This window comes from Oryzias melastigma, linkage group LG1 (assembly GCF_002922805.2).
Source record: "Oryzias melastigma strain HK-1 linkage group LG1, ASM292280v2, whole genome shotgun sequence".
NCBI lineage: Eukaryota > Metazoa > Chordata > Actinopteri > Beloniformes > Adrianichthyidae > Oryzias > Oryzias melastigma.
The window spans coordinates 22,186,681-22,202,140 of record NC_050512.1 but is presented as its reverse complement, the minus strand read 5'-3'; the positions used below and the strand labels follow the sequence as shown (position 1 = coordinate 22,202,140).

The following is a 15,460-nucleotide window of genomic DNA, read 5'->3' as shown; positions in this document are numbered from 1 at the left end:
ATGATGAAACATTTTCTATCAAAACCACCGGAGCAAAAGCTTCATCTCCATACAGGACCATTGATCTGTTTTGTCATTTGTTTTTCTCAACCCTGCAGCTTAAACGGTGGTTTTCTCTGAAGCAGCAAAGCTAAAATGAGCTGGGAAACGCTGCAGAGCAGTTCCTATTTTTTATTTTTTCAAGGTGATGTAAAATCAATTGTGAGACGATGCGAAACACCCAGACCAGGACCTGTTGGGGTATAAAATGAATTTCAGGCCTCGTGTCGGTTGACCTGAAATGACATTTGGTTTTGAGATGTTGAATCATGTTTCTTTGAGATTTTTTATCAACACTTTAGAAGAACCCTTTTAGTTCTTGGAATTTTAAGGTGGAAGAAAAGGGATCCTTGTTCTTTCTCAACCCTTTGGGAATGTTTTTTTTTCATTTTGATTTTTATTGAATTATGTCTGGCTTGGAGGTGTGCTTTTAAAGATGGCGGTGATAAGTGAACTCTAACTGCACAAATTACAGGAGCTTTTATACATTTAGTTATTTAATGAGAACCCTTTTGTCTTTTCATGAAATTCTTTCTTCTGCTCACAGTTAAACATTTGGAGGCTTTTTTTAATGCCCCTTTTGTATGACTTAAGTCATTTGTATTTTACCCCTTTCAGTGCCAAATTAAGTTTTAGTATGAAATGTTTTTTTTTTTTTTTTTTCTTCTTCTTCTTCTTCTAGAGCATCAGCGGACATGGAAGCCACTGTCAGACATGCCTCTTCACTGTGGCTTTGTGCTGCAGCAGGTCAGGGGTCACGGGGTTTTGCTCCACTCTCCTCTGCCTGCCTGTCACAGCTACCTCAGAGTGAGTTTCCTGAAAAATATTAGGCACCAACAGCTGATTTAAGATTTTCCAAAAGAGCGTCATGTCCGATGAGTGAACTGTAGAAATTAGGCCTGTTGGAAGGTTTGGTACTTGTAAAATTAAAAATTCATCATCCATGACAAAATGGATGCTGGTGCTCTTCGTGGTGTTGACGTATGTTATCGGGTGGGCATGCCACCTTAAATATAACATAAAATGTTATAACGTTTGAAAATACAACATAGGCTTTTATTTTGAAAAACAGATCTGTTTCCAGTTTGTTTTTTTTGACGCATTAAACTGGAAATGGAACTACGTAAAGCTTGCAGACATGATGGAGACGATTAAGCATTCTGATTGGATAATGAGCGTTCCTTTTTTTTTTTTTTTTTGTCACTACTCCACTTTTAGACTAAAACTTGTAACAGTTTTGTGCATTTGCACTAAAACTCCTGTCCGGTTGTGATTTATCTCTGAAACAAATGTTGCCTGTAAACGTTTCTGTTTTTAGCTCTGCATTTGAGCAGCTCAGCGTTCTTCCACACAGGACTTTCTAAATGTGCGTGGTTGTTCCTGCTGATTTTTATTGATCTTTCTCTCTCGCTTTAGACTCCCACCACCGTTTCTCTACCCGTACGGTTCTGGGATGGTTCTGTTGGGCAGAACAGGACCATGGACCTTGAATGTCCATATCAGAAGCCCGCTGAAAGTCCTGCACCAGTTTCTTCTTCTTCTTTGTCTGTTCCTGCACCACACCAACCCACCAAGGATGAGAGCAGTCAGTCTGGATTAGGGAAAGCAGAAGTTTTCTGCTCCTCCCAACAGATGAATGTAGCGCTCCCTGCTGGTTCGATTTCAGAAGTAATTGTTAAAGGTCTGTATACAGAACTCCATCAGTTCACAGTTGAACAGAAGTTTATAACTCCAGGTTTCAGGGGCCAGCGTCCTGCTTCTGTATTTGCTGTATAAGCCTAACCCTTAAAGCTGATTGGTAGAATCAATGACTGTTTAAGAGAACTGGACTGAGTGATCCTCCCTCAAGTTCCAAACAGTAAGTACCCACTGGTTCCAAGAAACAAAAATCTTGTCGACTTCTATAGAGAAACTGCTATATTTTTTGGAGTAATCATTCTTGCTTAATCTTCTTATTTTTGTTTTACATTTTCTTGTTAATTTTAATTCTTTTTCTATCTCAAGTTATGAACTGGCCAATTGGGTGCCTCAAAAGTGAGTACTGTGTAGCCTGCTTTCAAGTAGTCAGTAGTGTGGACTTCCAACAAGCTGACTCCTGATTGGTGAGAGCGGTTGCCATAGAAACATTGACTCCAACCAACCTGGACCCATCGCTGCTTGTGGATGTCACGTGGTTTGGAGTTGCTCTTTGTTTTTATTTTTAATATGTTGGAAATGGGGAAAGAAGTGACCACGTTTTACTCTGAGATGTCACGAGCTGATGCAGAAGTGGCACGTGGGTCGTGCATGTGGGGTGAGCGGTGTAATCGCTAGTTCTGCATACAGATCGGGTGGTGGGAAAAAAAATGGCAACTGAATTGACTTTTTTTTTTTAACTTGTTCTGTGCAACAGCTGAGCAAACAGAATTGACTTAATTTGGTTGGAGCCAGAGGAATGCATTTTTCTATGGGTGATGTCATTCACAGTCCAGTTCTCATATACAGTCTGATTGAAACCTCATGGTGTTTATTGCTTCACGCCTCTTCAGTCTTTATTTGCTTTTGAATCTACATGACAAACTACACAACTATGCACTGTTGATTTCCAAACAAATTCTTTTAAAAATATATTAAAACCTGCATTATAATCAACTATTCTTAAAATTTACCTCAGATTAAAAATGTTTTGGTTTTGTCTTTCCATTGGACTTCTGACAAGCTTATTCCTCATTGGCCAGAGTGGTTACCATGGAAACAATAATTCAGACCGACCGGAACAATCATTACATAGTGATGTCTGGCTCAAACATGGTGGCGTCCATATTGCAAAAAATAAAAGGCTCCTGAATTGACTTGTTGGAGCTAGAGAGTTCCATTCATACTCAGTCCAGTTCTCATATAAAGTCGATGGATAGAAAACACCTGATCCAGGTATGACTGGTCCTGGAGGCCTGGATTAGTTGAAGTTTAGTGTGCATTTACAGGAGAACCTATTTAGGTATTCCTGCATCACTATGTTTAAGTTTTTTATTATATATGTATATAACATGCATTTCCTCATATTTCAGACTTCAGTGGAAATCTGATCAATCTGAATGACCAAAAGGGCTGTGGTTATTTTATAAACAAGGGCAAAGATGGCAAAACCCATCTGATTTATCCATTACATTCACATTGTCATCAGAGTGTGCAGGCAAGTATTGACTCAGATCTCACACTGTGGACATGACCTTTTGCTCACATGACGATTCCCATCCACCTATTAACTCCTGTATTGATGTTTTCCGCTACAAGGGTGAAATGCACGTCATTAGTGTCATCTACATGACCGAAAATGGACGAAAGGAGGCTCAGTTTTCCTGTCCGGTTGTGATCCCAAGGACCGGACAGGGTGGGTGGCTGTAGTTTGATCTCCAAATGGTTGTTTGGTTTGCCCAAAGCTGCTCCCTGAAGGCTGGCTGTAGATATTTCAACTGTGTCTGACATTTGTGGTGCTGCCCCTCAGAGTGCAACCTTCACAGCGAATACCGTCTCCCCTGTGGGTCTGGCTCCATAACCCAGACACAGTGCCTCTCCATGGGCTGCTGCTTCAACAAGCACCCCCTTGAGTGCTATTACCCCATGGAAGGTGAGCTGCCCTCCGGTTCACACCTCTCGGCTTTGTTTGAGCCATTACTCGCACAGATGCGAGTCATGCAGCTGAATTTGTGTTGAATCACATTTGGGACTGACACGGCTGCATCCAAGCTGGTATTGACTGAAAACTGAAAGATACTTTGGCTCTCATTATCAATCGCCTCCTGAGATTTTTGACCTTTTTGTTACCTGACCTTTTCATATCGCTGCATCTGCTTGTGTTTCTGTCCTTTTTTTTTCTCCAGAGTGCACTATTGACCGTCGCATGGTCTTCTCTGTGCCCGCCTCCATCACGGACCCCCCTCTTTCTCCTGCTCTGCTGGTCTCTGCCAACAACTCCACCTGCAAACCTCAGAAAGTGACCTCCGAGTACGCCCTGTTCAATGTCCCCATGGACGGCTGCGGGATGCGCCGGATGGTGAGAATAAAACCGAAAATGTCAGAACATGCTAGAAAACCGATGAGGAAATGACAGTTAGTGCTCGGATACTTGCAATCTGCTTCTCAGAATAAAAGTTCAAATATTTGCGACGTCCAAGATCCCCGATTCGTGGGCTTTATAAATACAGTGGAGTGCAGTAAAAGTATAATTTTGGAAAGATTTATTTATTGGTCTGAAATGCAGAATAATGTTGGATTTTAAGCTTTTAAACTTAAAAAAAGCCAAATGTGCAGCGCTGCTGTCACTGGAAGTAAATAGATTTTCAAAATAGTGTTGGTGAATCTTCCCAAGTGTTTTTTTTTTTTTTTTGTATAGTTGAAATTTGATGTTCTGTAAAAAAAACAAATTGGCTTTAACACTGGAGCTTCAGCATTTACATTCTTTTGATTACAGTAACTCTTCAACAGTTAACATAACTCCAGCGGATTCTGATGCGAAGAAAAGCAGTCTCGCACTCATTTGGAGAAAAGTTTGAATGTAATCATAGTGATTCCGCTGATTCTGCTGCAGAAAAATACTTTTTACACCAACTTTGCACCAATATGCAAATGAGAGCAATTTATAATCTTCACAGCTGCAGCTTCCAGTACAAGCGTTGATCCAGTCCCAATCACTCAGACATCACTGCAAGAGCTTGAGGTTAGATGAACAATCGCCTTCTAAGGCTGAGAGAACAGTTTGGATCGCAGAATTTTGAGAATGGAAAATCTGTGGAGAACATTTCAGGATTTGTTCAATTAAACGGTGATTATGCTTTTGTTTGTTACTGCTGAACCTAACCAGAAGGTGACAGGGAAAAAAATGTTTGAAGTGACAAACACAAGCTCTATATTTAAATCTTTTTTTGTCTGTGTTAATTCTCATCTCCTGTTCTAAATAAATGTATAAGAGATGGTAAATGGATACAAATAATTGTAACATACATATAGCAATAAACGTATATCAAAAAGAATCATAGTTCAATCTATGAACCATTGAGCTAATTTTGTTACTACATGCAGCATTAGTTACTAGACTGTTATGAAACCTCTCTTGAAGAGATTCTTCACTTCTGTGTGGACAGTCAGATTTTTATGCAGTGTAACTGCTATAAAACTGTTTCTTAGACTAATCAGCTGAACATGTTCTGGGTGAAAGAACAGATGAAGGAAAACTGATCCTGCACCAGAGCTTGATTTAACAGATGGATTATAACATTGAAAATGACAAATAATGTCAAACTGTAGAAAGAACATTTGTATTTAATATAATTTGGAGCATTTAAGAAAAATTTGTTCATTTTCAACTTGAGGTTTTATTTTAATTAGTCCTTTTTGACTTTTCATTTTGAGATGTTTTAAACACTTGAGTAAAAGTACTGAAGTGTTTAGCAAAATAAAACATGTTATTTTAACTAGTGTAACTCTGACTTTTTACACAATCCAATGCATTCTGATGCAGAGAAAAGTACCTTTCTGCATCAGAATCGGATAATTTTTGCTGCACTTCACTAATGTAGAGTGTTTTTCTCTGCTTAGAGTTGTAGACTTTAGTAGTTCAGTTACATTAGTTAGTCATGGTTGTTCAAAGTTTAAACACTGGAGTGAAAACTTTGGTGTTGGGCTCGAGACACCGGACATGTGACGTTTGTACACAAGTGCACTACATTCAATTGGTGTTCACACTGCACAAGCAGGGAGTGGTTTCTTTTTCCTTTTGTCTGCCAACTACGGTTAAAAAAAAATCAGCCTCTGTGTCAAATGTCGTAGTGTTGCAAGTCTTGCTCCAGGCTTTTCCTTTCTTAGATCTGTTCCAATACATATAAACTTGGTGTTATAGAAATCCAGCCGGGCACAAACGATAATTATCCATTTCTTAATCAATTTTCCAACAGTTGGCACTTTCAAATATTGAAAATGATGCTATTCATACCAACCTACCAAATCGGAGTCCCTGGTTGGTCAAAGTTCAACTGGTTTAACTTCATGTGTTCAATGGATGCGTGCTTTGTACGTAGAGCCTGAAAACCGTCAAACTTGCGCAGCTACGCATGAACATGAGTTTAGTAGCAGAAGCTTAAAGCGCACACTTACACACGTTTACATAGACTTCTCAGCAGAAGTGGATTCTTGAACACATGTTTCTGAAGGTGGTGTGAACATGGCTTCAAATGAGACTAAAAAAAATCTAAAAGAATTTGGTTGCCTTTCTAAATCATAGTGGATCAGGCCTTAAAGATACAGGAATTTAGAATCTAGAACTTTTTTTTTAATCTCTGATTGATCTGTTTATTAATAATGGAGCATTTTTTTCTTTCTGCTGTAGAATATAAAATTATTTTTGCCTTCTAGAATGTTCTTTTTCCAAGTGAAGTATGTTGTTGAAGTTTATTGCTTTTTTTTGCATTGCACAACTAAAGCCTAATTTTAACTTTAACCTCTTGCTGTTAAACCTGCAGCTTGATGCATCTCAGACTGCTGATTATCTTGTCTGGGTTGAATTGATTATTAAATCTTTAAATTTAGCTTTATATTAATTGTCAGCTGTTTTTATCTTTTGCCGTCATTCTTTTGAATCCGTCTGTAACCCAAGCATTTCTGTGAAATGACTGAAGTTGGTCTTTGCAGGATATTTTTTGGTACAAAAGATGAGAGAATGGATAGTAATTTAGATGATTATTTAGCCTTTATGAAATATTCCGGACATAATTTTCCAGAGTTTTTTTGTCCTTTGATGTAAAGGTTATAGATCTGAAAGATCCTTTGTGCTCTAACAGATGGTGGGAAAAACACTAGTCTACATGTTGGAGATTACCAACATGATACAAGCGGTGAGCCTCAACTATGGAACAATCACAAGAGATTCTCCCATCAGGTTTGTGCATCTATCTATGTATGAAGCTGCATTTATTACAGGCACTGGCTTTATTAGATAATCTTTATTAGATTACTTTTTAACTCGTAGTCATTTTCCCGTGCGTCTTTTTGTTGAAATCATTGAGGTATATAGAGTTAATCTGTCCAGTTCTTTATATAGCGTCTATGGTTGAAACTAAAGTTGATTCTTTTTCCTCAGCAAAATCTTTCTTGTTAAATCTCGTTTACCTGGGAGGAACGGTTTAAATCCTTGTCTGTCTGCTGTCACACGTGTTTCAGGTTGTTTGTGGAGTGCAGGTACTCTCCCGGAACGGTTCTTTCTGTGAGCTACGTGGTTAAAACGCCCTCTTTTGGCCCTGAAGTTCATACCCAAGGGGTGTTTGGAGTCCAGCTCAGGATCTCTAAAGGTTCATCTACAGATACTTTCATTCTGTTGCACTGTCTGAGGGGAAGGGGAAACTATTAACTTATCAAGATAAAATTCAAGATGTGGGCTGTCTGATGTGCTTTAAATACAGTTTAATAAATAACCTTCAGTTCATGCGCCTCGTTTTAGATGCTCAGTACACGAGCTACCACCCACAGTATCACCAGCCCCTGCGCATGTTGCTGGGGAAACCTCTCCATTTAGAAGTGCGGCTCCTCAACTCCCCAGATCCCAGTTTGGTGCTGCTGGTGCACTTCTGCGTGGCCTACCCCCGCTCTGGAAAAGCTGTGTGGGTGCTGCTCTACAATGGGTATGCTGGAACATCTTTTTTTGTTTCCTGACTGTTCAGAAGGGCTTTAAAAAGACTCCAAAATGCTGATGTTGCTGCACAAACCAGTTTTGACTGTCGGGTGGAAAAAAGTTGTTGGACTCATCAGATGACTTAAACTCATAAACTTGTTTTTAAAGTTCAATCATCTTTCAGTGTATTGTGAAATTGGTGCCAGTGGTTGTTTTTATTATGATTATGCTGCTTTTAGCCAAAAACTGTTTTCAAAGATGTAGTTTCTGCAGAGCGTCAGAAGTTTGCCTCTGAGTTGGGTGGCCCCTACTTCAATCATTCCTTTACACTCTCCCCTGCTAGCTTGCAGCCCCTCGTAACCCCAACCTAACTTTATCAGTGCATCAAAAATGGTGAGCAAAATCGTAGCAGTTGTACAGTTTTGAGCCAGATTCCAGCTCAGACAAGGAAAATGAAGATTTACATGGATCTAGGTTATGCCTACTTCCCTCCCAACTACTAAACCAGTGGAATTTGGACACAACCCTAGTCTTCTAAGGGGACTGCATCAGAATGAAGTGGAGCAGAGAGGTGATTGAAAAAGGTTGCAGTTGTGCAAAATCTACAAACATTTTATGTCTGCTCCTGAGTGACGATTAAAGTAAATAAATAATTGCAGTTTTAACCTAATTTCTTTTTTTCATCATGAGAAAAATGTCACAAGAACATGTTAAAAAAAGGTACAGAAACACAAATTTCTTCTGGAACAGACGACATGAGTTTTTTTTTTTCACCTGTAGTTGATTATTAAACATACATTTTCAGATGTCCCAATCCCTTGGACCCATCCCCACCACAGACCGTCCTGTCTGAACCGAATCCACAAACTCCTCAGAGTCAGACCCGTCGCTTCACCATCAGCACTTTCCAGTTCCTCCCTGACAACGATTACAAGGACATGGATGAGGAGGTAAGAAGGAACAGACTCTGGACCTGTGGAAAGGAATTTTCTCTGCTCCAGAACAAAACATGGTAACAGCTGGTGTTCATCCATTGTCTTAGGTCTCATTAAAATCAAATTTTGAAGCCATGTGCACACTGCTTTGATTGCTTCTTTCAGGCCTTTGACTAGAAAAGTGAAAATCTGTTTCCATTGAATCTTATCTGGAAATGATGAAAATTAATCTTCACCTTTTCTGATGCGTTGGAGTGAAATGCTGCTCTTGTGTTCAGCTTTAATTATACTAAATCAACAGTAACATGTGAGGACTGTTTCTCTTCTCAGATCTACTTCATGTGTTCGACTGAAATCTGCTCTCCACATGAAGGACCCTGTGTTGAAGGATGCTTTGGACAGTGATGGTACAGATCTCTCATTTCTGGGTGGATTACGATCATAAACAGCCTGAGAGTCGGTTGTAGCTCCAGTTCCATATGACAGCAGGACAATATTTAAATAATGATGTCTGAATAATTTATGACATGGAGCAACTTCCTGTTTTTGGTACTTCAGTTGGAATTTTGAGGAGATTGGAAGTTGGTCAACATATGGTGGGTAAACAAATAATTGTAACAGATATTTCAAATATCTGTCTGCAAATGGATTTATTCTTTTTCTGGTGACAGATCTCATTTAACCATCAATAAAAGCTCTTAAATAAACACAGATTCTGTGCATTTTTTTTCTTCCTGGGTAATGGCAACATTATGAAACAGAAATTAAAAACAGAGAACTTAATTTTTATTGTGTGGATTTAGTCTATTGAAAAACAAAAGTTACACAGTATATTTTTGAATTTGTTTTCTAAAAACTAGAAAATAATTGCTTAAGTATTTAACTGATCAATTATCACTTATTTAAAAATGTATTTGGTCTAAATTTTCAGATTAAATCAAAGATTAGGAGCCGATTGATCGACCTCCTTTATAGGAACCAGTTTTCACACCAATTTCAAGAGCCTGTTTGAGAAAAGTAAAGGAAATCAGAATCATCCTCAATTAGTGGAGCAGCTTAGTGTCATTTTTAGCCAGAATTGTTCAGTTGATACAAGCATGAAATTTGGTACAGTTATAGTCTCTGGGTCTAGTTGCAGGAAAAAAGTGCTAGCCACACAAAAATCCAATATGGCTGCCATTTTTTTCAAGATGGCCGCCATGGCAGTAAAGTTGGCAGAATATCATAAAAATAGTTTACTTGATGTTTTCAATGGTTTTTTGCCCTGAAAATGGACTGCTAATACCAGGGTGGCAGTGAGGATGAGCTCTTTCTGCCTAAAAAATGCCCTATAATGGCCCTGTAATGTTTAGCAATAAAAACCTCATTTTACCTGACGAAGTACTCATATTTTTTCAATGTAACTCATTACACCATCAACCTTTGGTGGCCATCTTGGAAAATGGCCGCCATTTTGGAATTTAAAGTGGCTAAGACTTTTCTCTTAAAATTTGGTGTCTTATAAGTACTTCAGTCAAATTTCATGCTTGTATCATAAAATGAAAGATTTTGAGTTAGCTGCTCCACTAAAAGAGAGAGATCCCGGTTGAAGGCCGAATCAGTTCTTCCCCTTCTTCAGCTCCTCTCTACCCAAACATTTAGCCCTATAAACGGAGAGATATGGAAAGTCTTCAATGACGATGACGTCATCGACGTTGGCGTGTAGCTGCCAATGCTCGAAAAATGCATAACAATTTAAAGTCATGCAAGGCAAAAATTAATACATTAAAATGCAAGACTTGTGTGCTTCAGAGCACAATATAACACGAATAACCTACCAATGGAGGGCTGCAGAGCTCTAAGCCCCTACCCCTTTCCTTAAAAAAAAAAAAAAAAAAACTGGAACCCCATTAAAGCTTCAAATACAATTAGAGAGGTACAGAAGAATTCTACAATGGGTATGCTGGAACATCTTGAATTCTGATTCAGCCTAAGTGTTGTTCCAATGTCAGTATTCATTCATAAGGAAACTACCTTTTGAAGTATACCATTATGTACTACTTGGTAAATATGTTGGGGCAGTTATTGCGAAACAAAATTCATTTAAAGAGTTTAAAGGATATGTAAAGCTTTTAACTTATTTAATAGCAAGACTTCAATTCGTGTGTTACCTAAAGATGATTATTTCACTTTTTATATGTTCCAGGAAAACTTTCCGCTTGCCTCATTTTCCCTCTATTGGTTTACTACTGTAATGACTGCAGAAAGTTTGATAGTGGTGAGCTAGCTCAGAACTAGTTAAACTCAAATGATAAGAATTCACTTCGTTTTTCGATGTTTAGACTCATCTTGTGTTCTCCAGAATTGTTTGCACTACGTAGCTGAGAAAGCTTTCAGTCGATCTTTGTTCCAAACTTGCCTACCAAATCAAACTTTGACCAATCAAGTACTTGGATTTGGTATTGACGTCCTTTTTAATTTACAGAAATTCCAACCGTTTGATTATTGATCATGGAGGAGAAACTGCACATTTGTGCCTGGCTGAAATCACAGGACAGTCTTTCTTAGATTGGAATAGAGCTGTAAAAGAAAAAGCCTGGAGCAAGATTTGTATCACTTCGACATTTTGCACCAAGCCTTGTCTAGCTGTAGGTACTGGACATGTGCTCTAAACAGTAGAAAAAGAATCCCTCCGTGATTGTCCAGTTTGAACACCATGTGCTAAACACACATTCAAGAACATGTCATGTGTGTCTGCAGCTTTGGAGATGGGTGAGAGAGAGCCCAGACTAGAGCCATTGCTTGTTTATATCAGGAGGATCCAGGTAAAGTGGCTCAGACATTTTGTCCAGATGCTCCCTGGATAACATCCTAGGAGGTGTTATGTACATACGTCACATATGGAAGACTCGGGACATGCTGGAAAGACCCTTTAGGGTTCCCCCCAGAAAGGCTTGGGAGAAGGATGTGTGCCCATTTTTGCCAAGACTTTTGAAGTGGTTTCTCATTGCACCCCAATGGACTGGAGTTCTCAAACATTCACTGACCAATGATTTTAACTTACCAATGACTCTGAGACTTTCCATTTTATTTTATACGTGTATTGGCATGAATGTAGCAATGAGAAGCAGTGTAAAACAGTTTTGAGTGAGAGTAGGGAGAATATAACTGCCAACATTTTACATGATTTAAACTTTCATTGTTTAGGGAAGAAATGTTCTATTTTTTTCCCCCTCTAAAACAGGACGTTGAAGGGTAAAGTCTAAACTCCCAGATAAGCAGGAGAAAAATCCCACCCATACAGTTAACCTTGGAGCTTCCTGTTTTTATTAAAAGCGTACAGACGCACACACTATTATTACCAGATAAAATAATCAGCTCTGTAGAAATTTGGATGTCCTTTGTAAAGCCAACTGTAATGCTTCATTTGATTGTATGAAAATTACATTTATATTTTTGTTATTGTAAGATTTTCTTACTTACAAAAACTAAAAAGTTGTCAAATTGTTTAAAGTTATGGTACCCACAGAAGGTGAACCTTATTTTTTACATTTTTGAAAAAAAATACAATGTTTTAATTGCTTAAATAACTTGTTTTCCGTGGAAGTGGTTCAGATAAAAATCCTCATCTGTGTCCCGTCTTGGAAAAATAAACTGCATCCACTGCCGTCTGGAATATAAATCCTTTTGGAATTACCCTACAACCCCCCACCGCATCATTCATGTAAAACCAACAAAGTGTTTTTTCTTACAGGTGGCCATGGCGCAGTGGTAGAGCGGTCGACATCTGATTGGACGGTCCCAAGTTTGGTTCCCACTCAGCCCATGTGTTGAAGAGTTCTTGAGTAAGACACTGAACCCATAGTTGTTCCTGGTTGTTATAGGTTGACGCCAGTGTTGGGAAGCTTACTTCCGGCTCCAACAACGTAGCCAATTCAGTTACCCTTTTTTTGCGATATGGACGCCGCCATGTTGGAGCAGTCAGTAAGCAGTCATTCAATCGGAAGTGAGCTTGTTGAAAGTTCATACTCTTGAAAATTGACAACACAAAATCTGTCAATTTGAACAGTGGGGCCAACAGGCACCACATGCTTTTGTTGAGGCATTTGATTGGTCAGTTTATAACTATAACACCCGAATACTCGTTACAGCCCCAGTTATAACTGTTTATTTCTCACTAGATGTCTGAGATTTTGGCTTCTTGGAGTTATACTGGGTACTTCCTGTGTGGAACACAAGGGGGGAGGGGTCACTCAGTGTTGTTCTCTTATATAGTCCTTATATAGTCAAAGGCTATATATGCAAGTCCCTCGAGATCTAGGAACAGTCTCTACCACCTTTAGGATTTACTTTACCTTGACTTACAGACTTCCAACCTATTCTTGACACGGATGTTCTGTAAAGCATACTATTGTTTTGGCACTCCTTGAGCACAGTGGCAGCTGGCATTTTACAGCTCACAGAGAATGGAATCCTTTCTCATGTGGTGAATCACTACTTCTACAAGGAAGGGGGGGGTTGGTAAAGTTTCTTAGTGTAGGTAAAACCTCCATTCCACACAGCTGTCCTGGCTCAAATCCTCAGCTGTTCCCTTCAATCCTAATGACCAGAATGAACTGACAACAGAACACAAGGACATTAATGTTGTGTGTGCTTAAAGTCCTACTCATCTTTTCATGTACTGTTTAAACATTCCCAGTGGTCATTTTTTAAAATTAAGATTTTAACAGTTTCATGAACAAAAAAATACAAACATATAATTACCTTTTACAGAGTTAGTAGTGCAGCCTACCACTAATGTGGGTCAAAATGTTATTCCAGTTTCAAAATGTACAAATGTGATTCCTCAAAAATGTCCACATTTAGGAACCAGTGTCCACTTCCTTTATTGGTCTTTTAATTATAGTTGTGCTGTTTTTAGCCCCCCAAAAAAGTTGTTTTCTAGAGCAATGTTTTTGGAGAGCAGCAGTAGTTGATTAGACATTTGCCTATGAGTTGTAGATGGGACCGTTGGCGCACAGTAAGCCTGCCCCCATTTCCCATCATCCTTCTTTTTCTCTCCCAACCTCAACCTAGAGTTAGTGTTACAACAAAAGTGTTGGGCAATATTGGAGGTATTGAGCCAAAGAGTTTTGATCTATTCACCTGAATGGAGCGGAGTAGGGAGCTTCCCAGCCAGCAAGGCCAGGTGAGACCTATATCATTTAAAAGTGGGCAGAAAATGTGGGCCCCGAATTGGTTTGTCCACAGTTTCTGTGATAGATCCACCTGTGTTTGCCCACGTTGACTTAAGTGGGCACTTAAATTGGCTCGGCAAGCTAGCCAGCCGCCCAGTGGACAGCAGAGCACGCTAGATCACTAAAGTGGAGATTGCTAGCTCGATACAGCGAAACTCACTAGGTCAATACAGCGGAGCTTGCTGGCTCGAAACAGCGAAGCTCGCTAGCTCGATACAGCGAAACTCGTTAGCTTGATACAGCGAAGCTTGCTAGCTCGATACAGCGAAGCTCGTTACCTCGATACAGCGAAGCTCGTTAGGTCGATACAGCAAAGCTCGTTAGGTCGATACAGCAAAGCTCGCTAGCTCGATACAGCGAAGCTCGCTAGCTCGATATAGTGGAGCTCGCTAGCTCAATACAGCAAACTTTCTGACTTGAAACAGCAAAACTCGCTAGCTTGTTAGAGCGAAGCATGCTAGCTCAAAGCAGCGAAGCTCCCTGGTTCGATACAGTAGAGCTTGCTACAGCTGAGTTAGCTAGATCGCTACAGTTTAGCTTGCTAGCTTGATACAGTGGAGCTCGCTAGCTCGATACAGCGGAGCTTGATACAGTGGAGCTCGCTAGCTTGATACAGCGGAGCTTGATACAGTGGAGCTCGCTAGCTCGATACAGCGGAGCTTGATACAGTGGAGCTCGCTAGCTCGATACAGCGGAGCTTGATACAGTGGAGCTCGCTAGCTCGATACAGCAGAGCTCAACACAATGGAGCTTGCTATCTCAATTCCACACTAGCATGCTACAGCGGAGCTAGCTAGATCGCTACAGCGGAGCTAGCTAGATCGTTAGCGTGGAGCATGTTAAGTCGATACAGTGGAGCTCACTAGAATGCTACACCATCCACTGGGAGGATGGCTAGTGTAGCGAGTCAACCCACTGATGTCCACCTAAGCTAATGTTGGCAAACACAGATGAGACCACAACAGAAACGGCATGCAAACCCAATCAGGGCCCACGTTTTCTGCCCACTTTTAAACCATATGGGGTCCACTTGGCCATGCTGGCAGGGTTGTGGTCCACACAGCGTATATTTCCTATATAAAAATATGATCTTTTTCAAATTACTTTTTTTTTTTTGGATCTAATTTAAACAAAGAAATATAATTTTAGGCTCAATATTCTTTATACATGTTCTCCATCATGCGAAAAATGCTACATGAACTTGTTAAAAACAATACAATGTTCTCCAGAATGGGTCTGTAATTTATGCTAACTCCTTTAATAAAACAAAACAAACCTGCAACAGTGTTTCTGTGGCTAAAAGACATAAAGGGAATTCTCACGGCCCTTCGTTTAACAGAAGAAATAATTTCTGGCACGTCAAGCTCATTTGCCTTTTTGCCTGCTTCTGGTGCCATTTGACCACTGGGTGTCATCCAAGAAATAAAAATGCCAAAGGAAAACGAGACTCTCCATCCGGCGTGAGTCACAGCTGGCTCGTGTGAGGACGTCTGGCCTGTCTGCTTCAGCTTCGAGTCGTAATGCAGCAAAGCATTCCAAAATATGTGAAACTTTCTGTTGGATTTACGCACAAAATATCGGAAATGTGCGCACGCGGCTGAAACGTTTCATAGTTACCCCCCCCCCCCCTT

The 15,460-nt window shown here is 39.8% G+C and overlaps 1 protein-coding gene across 2 annotated transcripts in view; it reads left to right on the top strand.

Moving 5' to 3' along the window:
• The window catches only part of LOC112157505, a 14,012-nt gene extending 4,688 nt beyond the window's left edge, over nt 1-9,324 (top strand). The window contains exons 7-17 of one of the 2 annotated variants that reach the window (XM_024290265.2): nt 722-846; nt 1,456-1,720; nt 3,087-3,211; nt 3,313-3,409; nt 3,524-3,646; nt 3,900-4,072; nt 6,852-6,949; nt 7,231-7,358; nt 7,508-7,688; nt 8,484-8,628; nt 8,944-9,324. In XM_024290265.2, the coding sequence (XP_024146033.1) occupies nt 722-846; nt 1,456-1,720; nt 3,087-3,211; nt 3,313-3,409; nt 3,524-3,646; nt 3,900-4,072; nt 6,852-6,949; nt 7,231-7,358; nt 7,508-7,688; nt 8,484-8,628; nt 8,944-9,018 (1,535 nt within the window). In that variant the 3' untranslated portion in view covers nt 9,019-9,324. Of the gene's footprint in view, nt 1-721; nt 847-1,455; nt 1,721-3,086; nt 3,212-3,312; nt 3,410-3,523; nt 3,647-3,899; nt 4,073-4,670; nt 4,809-6,851; nt 6,950-7,230; nt 7,359-7,507; nt 7,689-8,483; nt 8,629-8,943 lie in introns of those variants that run through there. The other variant, XM_036213254.1, reaches the window with a different exon arrangement.
• Nucleotides 9,325-15,460: the final 6,136 nt, after the last annotated feature.